Raw genomic sequence first — 14,379 nt, 5'->3', positions numbered from 1 at the left:
AGCAAGTAATTAAGAAGGTCATCCACCATGATCAGGTGGGATTTATACCAGGAATGCAAGGATGGTTCAACATTAGGAAAACCATCCACATAATTGACCATATCAATAGTCTAACAAACAAAAATCACATGATCATCTCAATAGATGCTGAAAAAGCCTTTGACAAAATACAGCATCCATTCCTATTGAAAACACTGAAAAGTATAGGAATAGAAGGACCTTTCCTAAAAATAATAAACAATATATACCTAAAACCATCAACAAGCATTATATGCAATGGGGATAAATTAGAAGCCTTCCCAATAAGATCAGGAGTGAAACAAGGATGCCCATTATCACCTCTATTATTCAACATAGTACTAGAAACACTAGCAATAGCAATTAGAGAAGAAAAAGAAATCGAAGGTATCAAAATAGGCAATGAGGAGACTAAGCTATCACTCTTTGCAGATGATATGATGGTCTACTTAAAAAATCCTAGAGAATCAACTAAGAAGCTTGTAGAAATAATCAACAACTTTAGCAAAGTGGCAGGATACAAAATAAATGCACATAAATCATCAGCATTTCTATACATTTCCAACACATTAGAACAGCAAGAGGTAGAAAGAGAAACACCATTTAAAATCACCCTAGACAATATAAAATACTTGGGAATCAATCTAACAAAACAAACACAGCTATTATACGAAAACAACTACAAAACACTTTCCAGACAAATAAAACTGGACCTCAACAATTGGGAAGCCATTAATTGCTCATGGGTAGGATGAGCTAACATAATAAAAATGAACATCCTACCCAAATTAATTTACCTATTTTGCGCCATACCTATCAAATTACCAAAAAACTTCTTTACTGAATTAGGAAAAACTACAACAAATTTCATTTGGAATAACAAAAGATCAAGAATATCAAAGGAAATAATGAAAAAAAATGTGAAGGAAGGGGGCCTAGCAGTACCAGATATCAAACTATACTATAAAGCAGCAGTCATTAAATCAATATGGTACTGGCTAAGAGATAGAAGGGAGGATCAGTGGAATAGACTGGGGGTTAATGATGTCAGCAAGATAGTGTATGATAAACTCAAAGAGCCCAACTTTTGGGTCATGAATCCACTATTTGACAAAAACTGCTGGGAAATTTGGAAAACAACATGGGAGAGATTAGGTTTAGACCAAAATCTCACACCCTACACCAAGATAAATTCAGAATGGGTGAATGACTTGAATATAAAGAGGGAAACTATAAATAAGTTAAGTGAACACAGAATAGTATACTTGTCAGATCTCTGGGAAAGGAAAGATTTTAAAACCAAGCAAGAGTTAGAGAAAATTAGAAAATGTAAATTAAATGGTTTTGATTATATTAAACTAAAAAGCTTTTGTACAAACAAAAACAATGTAGTCAAAATCAGAAGGGAAACAACAAATTGGGAAAAAATCTTTATAACGAAAAACTCTGACAGGGGTCTAATCACTCAAATATACAAGGAATTAAAGCAATTGTATAAAGAATCAAGCCATTCCCCAATTGATAAATGGGCAAGAGATATGAATAGGCAATTTTCAGATAAAGAAATCAAAAGTATCAAAAAGCACATGAGAAAGTGTTCTAAATCTCTAATAATTAGAGAAATGTAAATCAAAACAACTCTGAGGTATCACCTCACACCTAGCAGATTGGCTAAAATGAAAGAAGGGGAGAGTAATGAATGTTGGAGGGGATGTGGCAAAATTGGGACATTGATGCATTGCTCGTGGAGTTGTGAAGTAATCCGGCCATTCTGGCTGGCAATTTGGAACTATGCCCAAAGGGCTATAAAAGACTGCCTGTCCTTTGATCCAGCCATACCATTGCTGGGTTTGTACCCCAAAGAGATCATAGATAAACAGACTTGTACGAAAATATTTATAGCTGCGCTTTTTGTAGTGGCAAAAAACTGGAAAATGAGGGGATGTCCTTCAATTGGGGAATAGCTGAACAAATTGTGGTATATGCGGGTGATGGAATACTATTGTGCTAAAAGGAATAATAAACTGGAGGAATTCCATGCAAACTGGAGAGACCTCCAGGAAGTGATGCAGAGCGAAAGGAGCAGAGCCAGAAGAACATTGTACACAGAGACTGATATACTATGGTAAAATCAAATGTAATGGGCTCCTGTACCAGCAGCACTGCAATGACACAAGACAGCTCTGAGGGATTTATGGTAAAGATGCTACCCACATTCAGAGGAAGGACTGCAGGAGAGGAAACATATAAGATAAACAATTGCTTGAATGCATGGGCTGAGGCGGACATGAATGGGAAATAGACCCTGAACAAGGACACATGGTACAACCAGTGGAATTGTGCATTGGCCATGGGTGAGGGGAGAGGGGGGGGGTGGTGAAAGGGAAAGTAGGGGCATAAAGTATGTAAACAGATTAAAAACGAATATTAATAAAAAAAATAGAAAAAAAATGTTTGTTGTGATTTCGAGGTGTTCTTCGTGTAGAGTCAATTTTGATTTAATTCTTTGAGTTATTAGGAGTTTTAAAAACATGTAATTTTGCTTTCTGGTGATCCTGAGTGTCTTCAAGGTCCATATAAACTTTCATCTATTACATGATGCTTTTCCCAATCCTTTCTTAATTCTAGTGCTGTTATCTCTGTTGATTATTTCCAATTTATCCTGTCTATATCCTGTAGCTAGGTGGCTCTGTGGATAGAATGTTCTCCTGAGTTTGAGCCAGCCTCAGATACTTAACTAGCTCTGTGACCCTGGGCAAGTCACTTAATCCCCTATTGGCCTTAATCCACTGGAGAAGGAAATGTCAAACCACTCCATTATCTTTGCCAAGAAACCCCCATCAACCCCCGATCATGAAGAGTTGGATGTGATTATGCAACAACAACAACCTACCTTGTTTTCACATAATTTTTCACATTCTATCTCCTCTATTAGACTATGAACTTCTTGAGAAAAGGGACTGGCTTTGTATTCCAGTTCTTAGGAGTGTGCCTGGCACATAGTAGGTGTTTAATAAGTTTGTATTGATTAACCAAGAGGGATGGAAAAACTTTAAAAGCTTTAGGAACATGATAGCTTAATAATAGTTGGGCTAATAGTAAAACAATCCCATATCTTTTTTTTTATTACACAATTTTCTAACACATTTACTTTTAAAAATATTGATGAATTCATGAGCTCATTGCACTCCCTCTAGCAGTTTTTAACTTAAAATTAATTTTTCATCCTCCCAATTCTTCCTTGCAGTTCCTTCCTTTTGTCAAAGGCCTCCCCTGAGCCAAAAATATTGAATGTAAGTACAGAATGGATGGAAAATCTATTTGTAGTGAAGTGTTTGGTCTGTCAGGCTTTCATAAGCAATGAGGAATAAGGAAGTGATGCACACTGAAAAGCAGACTGTGTAATCACAGTTGAGGCCTGTTGATCAGACCTATCTGATTGAATAAATAGCAGTGAGGAACCTTCCCTTTGAAAGTACATACATGCAGCATAGTTATTTGTGTGCTTACTTTGCTTCCAGACTATTATGTATCTTTATTGTGATTGTATAATTTTCATTTACTTTTTTTGAGTTAAAATAATAACCAAAATAATTTATTAATCTCTTGAAAAGGTATACTTCCCTTGATGATTTACCTTTATACAGGAAGATTTGGCAGATAATCTACCAGCTCAGATATTTGTGGTGATCCCAATTAGGATAACTCTGATCTTGCAGGATTTGTAGAGGGTTGGAAGGGGAAAAGTAAGGGTTAAGTCTCTCAAATCTCTTGGGATTGTGGATGAACATTTTAGATTGTTTGGTCACTCTTGTTGTTTAAAAATTTTTTTAAGCTTTGGTTTCAGATTTCCATTTCATGTTTAGAATTATTGTGGCTTTGCTCTAAGAATGTTTTAGACTGGGTGAAAGGCAAAAAAAAATGTGGAATGGAGAAGTGAGAGCGTTATTGTTTACTGTTCAGTGAGCAAGTCCTTGTGGTTAGGAAATGCGTCTGTTTGGAGATTGCTGGATGACTTGAGACTTGATGGAGGACTATATTTCTTAGACACAAAGAAATCTTGTTCTTACAGGATGGGGGTGTGAGGTTGTTCCAAAATTTAGTTTCCAAGCACGATAAATTGTATCTTCTGACTTGCTTTATGGGTTTTATCCAGTAATTATGTGTGAACTGAATTTAATGGTAGCTTGATACCATTTATTCAGAGGATAATATGATTTTGAGTGAACTTTCAAAGTAGCTATAATGTTTAGTAGCTTAGCCGATTCAACAAATATTTTTGGAGCAAGGCATTACGGTGATCAATTTATGAATGTATGGGGTCTGCTAGATAGTACAGTGGATAGAGCACTAGATCTGGAGACAGGGAGACTCAAGTTCAAATTCAGCTCCAGATTCTTCTTAGCTGTGTGACCAGGGGCAAGTGACAACCTCTGTTTGCCTCAGTTTTTTATCAAGTATAAAACGAGAAAAATAACAGCACCTACCCCTTCAGGATTATTTTGAAGATCAAACAAGATAATATTTGTAAGGGGCTTAATAACTGTGCCTGGCACACGGTACGTACTATATAAATGCTTTTATTCTTTCCTATTTTACTTCCCTGTCAATCCTTATTAATGTAAACCAGTGATTCCCAAAGTGGGCACTATTGCTCCCTGGTGGGTGCTGCAGTGATCCAGGAGGGGCAGTGTTGGGCCACAGGTGCATTTATCTTTCCTATTAATTGCTATTAAAATTAAAAAAAATTGGGGCAGCTGGGTAGCTCAGTGGAGTGAGAGTCAGGCCTAGAGACAGGAGGTCCTAGGTTCAAACCCGGCCTCAGCCACTTCCCAGCTGTGTGACCCTGGGCAAGTCACTTGACCCCCATTACCCACCCTTACCACTCTTCCACCTATGAGACAATACACCGAAGTATAAGGGTTTAAAAAAAATTAATTTCCAGGGGGCTAAGTAATATTTTTTCTGGAAAGGGGGTGGCAGGCCAAAAAAGTTTGGGAACCACTGATATAGATATACATATCATAGTACTAGATGATTAGAAATAATAGGTGAGGATAGATATGGTGCTATTATCCAAAAAACCTTATATTCTATTAGGGATTTACAACCAAGAACCCCACAGTAAGCATAAATGTTGTACAAATAAAAATATAATATGGCATTTATATAGTACAAGCACAGGAATTGAGGACCTTAGTTTAAGTTTAGTTTATTTTCTTTCATATGTAAAATTTGGGCAGATTTCTTAACTTTTCTAGGCCCCATTTTATTTCTTTATGTTGTGAGGGAGTTTTCTCAGTACTTTTGTTAGACCCATCAGAAGTTTGGTTGTTTGTGTTCATTAGGTTGTATCTATTATTTTTAATGGCTCATTTAGGTAGTCCTAGACAGATATCTGTATGTTATTAGACTAAAATGAATAAGGTAGCTTCAGATGACAGTGATCTCTAACTTCTTTTCTGCTTCTCAACTTTGTTATTTTCTGTTAATAGAGTCTGCAATGGTATTGAAATTCCTAAACATGACTGATTAATAAGTTCATTATCCTCAGTGGATAATTTGTAATCCTGAGTCAGCTAACTGGAACAGTAATAGAATGCTGGACCTGGAGTCAGGAAGATCTGAGTTCAAATTCATCCTCATGCTCTTAATAGTAATATGGCCTTGGATGAGGCACTTAACCTCTGTCTGCCTCAGTATCCTTTTTTAAAAAATGGGGGTAATAATAGGACATATGAAATATAGGGATTAAAATTTAGGGGTTTGACTAAAATATTAGAATTCTAAAGTAATAATGTGGTTGCTAATTTTAAAATATTGTAGCTCAAGTCAAGTGACTTTTAGTAGCTTTTATTTACAAAGAGGTGGAAAGAATGAAAGTAGAAAAATGTAAGAAGAGGGTAGAATAAATGTCTAACCTATCACACTAAATGTTGCTCTGGCCCAGCCCCAGCAGGGCTCGCAGACTCCTCTAGGAGAAAGAGGCCTCTTTGGAACTAATATCTCCAGAAGCCAGAAAGGGAAGGCCAGCTACCCATAGTCCTTTTTCCACATCACTTCCTGTCTCTTCCTCTCTTCATAGGGGTTAATCACAGCTTCCAAATTTCCTAGCACTGCCCAGGGGGGCAGTGTCTGTGAGATCTACCTCTCATCCTCTGAGGGTGTAGTGTAAACTCTTATCAAAGGATTCACAAGTTTCTGGAGTTTTCACCCATTTTAGTAAGTGACTTTGGAACACCCTTACTTAGTGTTAAAGTAGGGGTGTTTAAGTTTTTAGTTGATTAATTCAAAATAGACAAAAAGAATAAAGAATTCCCTTTCAAACTTCTAGAACTAATATGAAGGTCAAATGAAATAATATTTGTAAAGTGCTTAGCATATTATTTTAAAAGTCTATAGAATAATATTATTGTTAGCATCATCATTGTCAGTGTTTGAACAATTTGTATGCACTATTGGCTTTTCTTTTCTCTTTTGTCAGATTTACCTTTATGATCATAGAATGCACATGTTAGTATTGAAGTCAATTTGCATTTCCTGAAGAAATATCAAATACAAATTGAGAAAAAGGGGAAGAAACCTGAAACATCCTGGTTAGTAATGAAAAATGTATTTTAAAACTTCATGAATAGACTACACCAGTACAAGTTCATAATGTGCAACTTGCTGAGATTGTGTTAAAAATAGAGACTTTAATAATAATAATAATAATAATAATAATAATAATAATAGCAGCTAATATTTAAAGATCACTTGAAGGTTTTGTAAAGCACTTTACATGTATTTTCTAATGTAGGTTTGAAATAATTAAAGGAAGTTTTTGGAGAATGTAGTCTATTGCCAATCTTATCAGTTCAATTTCCACAGCTTCTCTCCTTATAGTTCCATTTTTTTCCATTCACACAGTTTCTAGCCCAGTTCAGAATCTCAAAATATATCCTGGATTGCTGCATTGTCTTCTCATTGATTTTCTGCTTCCTCTCACATCCCAACACAGCTGTTTTCCTCTAGCAAAGGACTTACCATGTCAACCCCTCTTTCCCCCACTCAGTGAACTCCAGTGGCTTTCTCTTATCCTTTAGGATCAAACGTTAAACTCCTCTGTTTCATTTTTGAATTCCTTCTCCACTTGGCTCTAACCTATATTTCTAATGTCTCAATATATTATTCCCTTCCCTGCACTCTGCAGTCCAGCCAAATAGGCCTCACACATGACTTTCCTTCTCCCTTGTCTATGACCTTGTCTTGACTGTGGTCCTGCCTAGGATGCATTTTTTCCTAACCCACACATTTGAGAACCCCTGTTTTTCTTCAAAGTTCAGCTAGCTCAACCACCACTTCCAAACTGGAGCCCTTTCCTGGTTCCTCTCTCTTCAGTTGATATAAAATAATCTGGGAAGGGGAAGACATATCAACTGAGGAGAGGAAAAGGACATGGACATTAAGAGATATTTACTTTGTATATGTCCATATTGTCTCTTTTCCTCTCCCCAGTTGATAATGTCATCCCCTTTCCAGATTATTTCACATTTATTTTGTATGTATATATAAATGCCCATGTTGTTTCTTTTCTTCTCCTCAGTTGATAATGTTTTTCCCTTCCTAGATTATTTCGTATTTATTTTGTTTCTATGTTTCTATGTATAAATGTCCATGTTGTTTCTTCTAATAGAAGTTAGGCTTTTTTCAGATTAGGAAGTTTCATTTCTGTCTTTTATAACTCCAGAGCTCAAAGTAGTTGTTGTTTAGTCATTTTCAGTTGTGCCTGACTCTTTGTGACCTTATTTGGGGTTTTCTTTGGCAACGATACTGGCATGGTTGGCCATTTCCTTAGCCATTCAATTTATAGATGAGAGAATTGAGACAGACAGAATTGCCTGGGATCCAGGGGATGCCCTTCGATTGGGGAATGACTGAACAAATTGTGGTATCTGTTGGCGATGGAATACTATTGTGCTCAAAGGAATCATGAACTGGGGGAATTCCATGTGAACTGGAACGACCTCCAGGAATTGATATAGAATGAAAGAGCAGAACCAGGAGAACATTATATACAGAGACTGATACACTGTGGTACAATCTAATGTAATGGACTTCTCTACTATAAGCGTTGCAATGATCCAGGACAATTCTGAGGGACTTATGAGAAAGAACTCTGTCCACATCCAGAGAAAGAACTGTGGAAGTAGAAATGCAGAAGGAAAACAAATGCTTCGTCACATGGTTCAATGGGGATAGGACTGGAGATGAAGACTCTAAATGATCACCCTAGGGCAAATACTAATAATATGGAAATAGGTCTCAATCAATGGCACGTGCAAAACCCAGTGGAATTGCGTGTTGACTATGGCAGGGGGGTGAGAGGACGGGAGGGAAAGAACATGATTCATGTAACTTTGGAAAAATATCCTAAGTTAATTAAATACATAAACTTTAAAAAAAAAAAAAAAAAGGATTGCCTGGGTCCCCACAGCTAGTAAGTATCTAAGACCAGATTGGAACTCAGGTCTTCCTGAGTCTAACCCAGGAGTCTATCTACTGTGCCACTTGGGTGCCCCATGTGCCTGGCACACAATAGGTACTTAATAAATGCTTGTTAATTGATTGAGAATATACAAAAAAGATAGTCTGAATGCTGAAATCTTGTATTAACTAGAAGGAGATTAATAGTAAGGCTCAAGAGAGATTCGGGAATTATCTACTTAGAGATAAAGAAGAATTTTAAAGAATGGATGATTTTTCCTGAGGGATTTAGCTTTGTAGAAAATGACTTATTATTGACTTTTAATTAGTCTAAATCAATATCCAATTGCCTATTTATAAAGCCATTTTTCCGTTTCCAAGTTACAAGTCCTATTCCTCTTACTTCCAGAATATGAACAGAAATAAAAATCATATAATACCTCATTTGAAAATTATTAATATGAAATATCTTGAATTATTATAAAAACACACTTAATATGAATGTGGGAAGGTTAATAATGGAGATTTTCATACATTCTGCTTTGGATTGCTGATTTAATCCATTATATACATTTCTGGGTATTGTCCCCAAGCATTCATTTCTTTAACTCTAAAGAGGCTAAGAAGCATTAGATATGAAATAACTAATATTTCTCTTTAAAATCTAAGAACAGTATGTATCATCTGTATGAACAGAAATTACTAGAGTTCTTGATACTTTCCCCCCCTAGTTTTCATTCCTTCCTTTTATAGCATTTACAATCATGGATTCATCACAGTGACCCAAATCAGATAGCTTTCTGCCTCTTATAGTTTACTTTGCAGCATTGTCATAAGGTATACTCTCTTAGGGATGGGTATAATAAAACTTGACCCTTGAAGGTTGTAGTGGTGGGCCTTGGTCTGGCCTGTGTGATAATTAGATTAAGTCTACACTACCCATTTTTAGATTTAATCATCAAAGGTGAGAGTACCTCCAATCTTGGAGTGTGCTAGAGTAAGTGTTGAATCAGAATCAACTAATTCTGATCATAGGCGGTCTATGAGAATCATCTATTGCGATTGGACACACAGGCTAGGGGAAGGCACTGGAAGTGATACATAAGTGACCTCTTTAAAAAGAGGGAGTTGAGTGAGTGAGGCTGCTTCTGGTTTGGTGAAGGGGACCTGAGGGAGCTTCACTGGTTCCTGACTGAGACTGTTCCATGTGGTGAGTTTAAAGACTGAATCTTCCTGAACTTCTATTAAGAAACTTCCTTTTTTAGACTCTGTGAATGAAGTTTACTCCATTCATCTCCGGGCCTCAGGCCCTTTAACCCTCAGGTGAGGGTTAAGATCTACCTGGATTAATGAGTGGGATAGATTCTTATTTCCTTACTTCTTCTCTCTCTTCTCAATTGTAAATAAACTTCCATAAAAGTCAATTTTGACTTGAGATTATTCTTCATTGAGGATTGATAATAGTTCAATCCTCTAGAGACCATCTTTTAATATTAAACCCATAAAACCTCTTTTTCACCCTTACACCTGCTCATCATAATATTGCGGAATCTTTTCCTTCTTTTGTTTTGAAGAAACATTTTTTTTTTCATTTTAGCAGAGTAAAACAAAAAAAAAGTTTTTCTCTGAGTCCATTTTCCTTTATATCAGTAATATAGGTTAGGAGAAGCAGTCTGTTCAAAGTATGTTCAAAGAAATAGCTTCAAGTTCATATTCTAGCTCTTTATATTTATTACCTTAGATAAGTTAATTAACTTCCTTAGGCTTTAGTTACTTCATGGCTAAAGTCAAGTTAGGTCAATAAGCTTAAATTAATTAAGTGCTTGCAAGGTGCCTAGCACTGGAAATACAAATACAAACAGAAAGAAAGACATTCTTTGTCTTCAAGGAGTTTACATTCTCTTGGGGAAGACAGCACATAAAAGGAAGATAAAAGGGGAGGAATGGCCTGAAAAAGAAGGGTAGAGAGATTTCAACATAGGCCATAGTAGATCAGATAAGCTTAAAGAAAATCATTTTGGTAGCTGTGCATAAGATGGATTGGAATGAGAAGAGATTTGTGGTAGGGAGACCAGTTAGAAAGCTTTTGTAGTTATCTAATGAGATCCATTGAGGGCTTAACTTAATGTGGAGGTTGCATGAGTAGAGAGAAGAGCTCTGAAACATCGAGTACTATAGAGATAGAAATAACAGGAATTGGCAACTGACTAGATAATTGAGTTGATGAAGAGTGAGGAATTGAAGATAATGCTGAGGTTACAAACCTGAGAGACTAGAAGATCAGGAGTTCTTAAATAAGAAGAAGGAAGGGGGATTTATGAATTTGTTAAATTTTTTAAATAATTGCATTCCAACATAATTGGTTTCCTTTGTAATCCTATGTATTTTATTTTATGCATTAAAAACATTATTTTAGGGGCAGCTAGGTTAGCACAGTGGATAAAGTGCCAGGCCTGGAGTCGGGAGGACCTGGGTTCAAATCTGACCTCAGGCATTTCCTAGTTATGTGGCTTTGGACAAATTATTTAACCCCAATTGCCTTGCCTTTGCCTCTCTTTCTTAAAATTGATACTAAGACAGAAGGTAAGTAATTAAAAACAAACAGTATTTTGAGAAAAGTTCCATAAGCTACCAGACTGCCAAAGAGATACCTTATACAAATAAAATGTTAAGAACTTCTACTTCAGACAGAAATAAAGAAGCCTGTAAGAAGAATGGGTTCTGGGCTGGAAAGTAATTCTTTTTTTTGTTTTGTTTTTGTTTTGTTTTTTTTTAAACCCTTATACTTTCAGTGTATTGTCTCATAGGTGGAAGAGTGGTAAGGGTGGGCAATGTGGAGTAATTCTGTTTTGAACATACTGAGAAATTCTCAACAGTCCAGTGGTGATGTGCCACTGAAGATCAAGGAAGAGAAGAATAAATCTTTCTCATTCTCTCTCTGAAAATGTGTGTGTGTGTGTGTGTGTGTGTGTGTGTGTGTGTGTGTGTGTGTGTGTGTATGTGTGTAAAATGGATGTGAGGTGATAATTAAAACCATGTGAATTGAGCTGATGAGGTATGAAAAAGATTGTAGAAGGAGAAGATAAGAGACCCAATGTTGGCAATCATTCAGAGTTAGGGGACATGTTTAGGCTGATAAGCCAGCAAAAGAGACTGAGAAGGAGCAGTCAGATAGGTCAGAAATGAAGAGTGACTATTGTAATGAAAACTCAGAGAGGAGTCAGTGTCTAAAAGGAAAGTGTTTATCAATTTAAAAAGATCAGAGAGTTCAAGCGGAATTACAGCTACAAAAAAGACCATTGGATTTGGCAATTAAGAGATCATTGATAACCTTGAAGAAAGTGATGAGGTCAGAAACAACAGTGCCAAAGGTAGACAGGAGTGAGTAGGAGTTTTAAAAAAACAAAACAAAGCAGGCAACAAGTATAGACAGCTTTTTCTAGGATTTTGGATAAGAAAAGGAGGAGAGATACAGGATGATACCTTATGGAGACAGTTGAATCTAGCAGGTTGATTTTTTTTTTTAAGGATGGAGAGATGAACATATTTAAAGGCAATAGGGAAGAACCAGTAGATAGATGGAGGATGAAAATTAAAAAGAGAAGGACAGGAGGAGGCAGGGGAAATGATTGACAGAGGAGTACTAATGCAGTTGGGAGAGTACAGGATCACATAAAGAACTGACCATGGCAACAGGGAAGGGGCCACCTTATCAGAGTGTGGAAAAAAGAAGGAGAAAATGAGCAAGTTTTAAAGGGCTTTTGAGATAAAGAAAATGGAAGAACGGAAAGTTTACAGGGAGTAGCTTCAGTTTTCTCCATGAAGTAAAAGGTGAGATCCTTAGCTTAGAGATAGTTGGGAGGGGGAAATGTGAGAGGCTTGAGAAGAGAAGGTTTGGAATAGTTTTTGTGGGAAGTGGCATAAAGAATCTATTTTGGAGGAATAAAATATAATGCAGCTGTGAAATATGTGTGTAAGACAGCTAACGGGGGGGGGGGGGAAGAATTCTATCTAAAAAGTGTCATGCACCATTATTTCCTAGGTAATAGGAATAATACACAGATAGTTTGAATATTCCATAAATACATTATAAATACCTAGATGGCTACATACAGACATATATATGTACACATGTAGTTAAAAAATGGATTTTCTTTTTACTAGATCAAATTTTTATGTGCGACATATGGGCCTGTTTATCTTTTTGATGGCTAATAAGTATTGTCCATATTTTGCTTTTGTGGAATATCTATAATATTTTCTTTCAAGATGGAAAAAGGGAAGCGGGAGTTCTTTGTGCAAATGAGTCCTTTTGAACTATTTTTTTTTGTTGTTTCTGTCTTTTCATTTTGAAGGCAGAAAATCTGGAGTGTTGGTTGTAAAGATTATAGAGATGCATGAGGAATGCACAATGCAGATCGCCATCTGTGAGTTGTTAGAGATGACTCCTGCTGACAGCTCTTCTAAAGATGCTGTCCTAGATCCTAGGACCCAACTCAAGGTTCTGTTCACAAAGGAAACTGCAGCTCACCTGAAGGGAAGTCCACAAGATATCATCCATATCTACCCTCCTTGGTAAGTACAAAGAGCTGGTTCTAGTAACTGTAGTTTGTAACTTTTTTCTCCTTCAAAAAGACATTTTTATCTGGAACATTTTTGTCATATTATTATAGAGAAGTCTTCTGCAGAAGGGAGTCAGGTTTTGTCTTATGTTTTATGTAACAGAGACGATGAACTGTCTTTGGCGGCTTATTAGTGCTTCTGGCAGGCAGATTAGTGCCTGAAGGGGAAAAAAAAAAATCAAGATTCCTGCCTGCTAAATGTTGTTATAAGAACTGACTGCTTTGTTTTGTTTTTGTTTGTTCTTGTTTGTTTTTCAAAATTCTTTTAAGAAAAGCATTAGTGACATAATATAATTGATTAATATAAATGATATTAAGTTGGAGAATTTTTAATATAATTCTGAATTTAGTTTTCTTAAAAGCACTGAATATTCTTCATAGGATAGTAATTTAAAATTTTTTTACTGTCTTTTTTGGTTTTGCTGCAACCTTGTTGTTTATAATAAAGTCATTTCCCCTTAAAAATACTTCCTTTTCCTGCCCTGCTCCACTCCTCCCTACTCCAAGTTAAGTTATTAAATCTTTACCCATAAGAAAGAAAAGCATTTTAGGAAAGCCACCCAACACAGTCACTATACCTGACAACATATACCATGTTACATATTTGAATTTTCTGCCTTTCCACTTAAAGTAAAAAGGCATATGTCTTTAGAGTCTCTTCAGAACCAGAATTGTTCACTATAATTCATCTGGTTTTTATGCCATACATTAATATAGGTCAATACATATATTATTATTTTGGTTTTGTTTTCTTTACTCTACAATAGGTTTCTATGTTTCTTTGTATTTCTCATATTCGTAACTTTTTTTGGCATGAGCACATTTTATGACATTTGTATATGAATTTGGTCAGCCATTGCCCAATTATTGGACATTCATTTTATTTTCAATCTTTTTTGTCTTCAGTTTTGATTTTGCTATTTGTGCTGCTATTTTTTTATCTTTCTTCCTATCATGTATCTGAGACACAAATTCAATAGTGGGATTCTTGGGCCAAAGGATATGAACACTTCAGTTGTTTAAAAAACTTTATTTTGTTAATTCTGAATTGTTTTCCAAAGTGACTCTAGACCATTTCACTTTCAACCCGAGTGAGATAGACCGATGTCCCAAATGAATTCTTCCATTAACCACCTTTATGAAAGTATCTCTTATTGTTCACAACTTGTTTAAAATGGTTTAATCTTTTATATTTAGCTTTTGTATCTATTTGGAGCTTGTTGTTGTATATGGTATAAATGGTCTGAACCATTTCATGGATCCACACACCCTT

General features: G+C 36.0%; 1 protein-coding gene across 1 annotated transcript in view; it reads left to right on the top strand.

Annotated features, from left to right (window-relative positions):
* SPIDR (scaffold protein involved in DNA repair) overlaps positions 1-14,379 on the top strand; it is a 590,496-nt gene that overhangs the window by 192,889 nt on the left and 383,228 nt on the right. Inside the window, exon 9 of the mRNA XM_044682801.1 lies at positions 12,840-13,059. Within this exon, the coding sequence (XP_044538736.1) occupies positions 12,840-13,059 (220 nt within the window). The remainder of the gene's footprint in view (positions 1-12,839; positions 13,060-14,379) is intronic.

The sequence above is a fragment of the Gracilinanus agilis genome, chromosome 1 (assembly GCF_016433145.1).
Source record: "Gracilinanus agilis isolate LMUSP501 chromosome 1, AgileGrace, whole genome shotgun sequence".
In the NCBI taxonomy this organism is placed as follows: domain Eukaryota; kingdom Metazoa; phylum Chordata; class Mammalia; order Didelphimorphia; family Didelphidae; genus Gracilinanus; species Gracilinanus agilis.
Note: the sequence above shows the minus strand (reverse complement) of the source record. Positions and strands in the feature narration are given on the sequence as shown.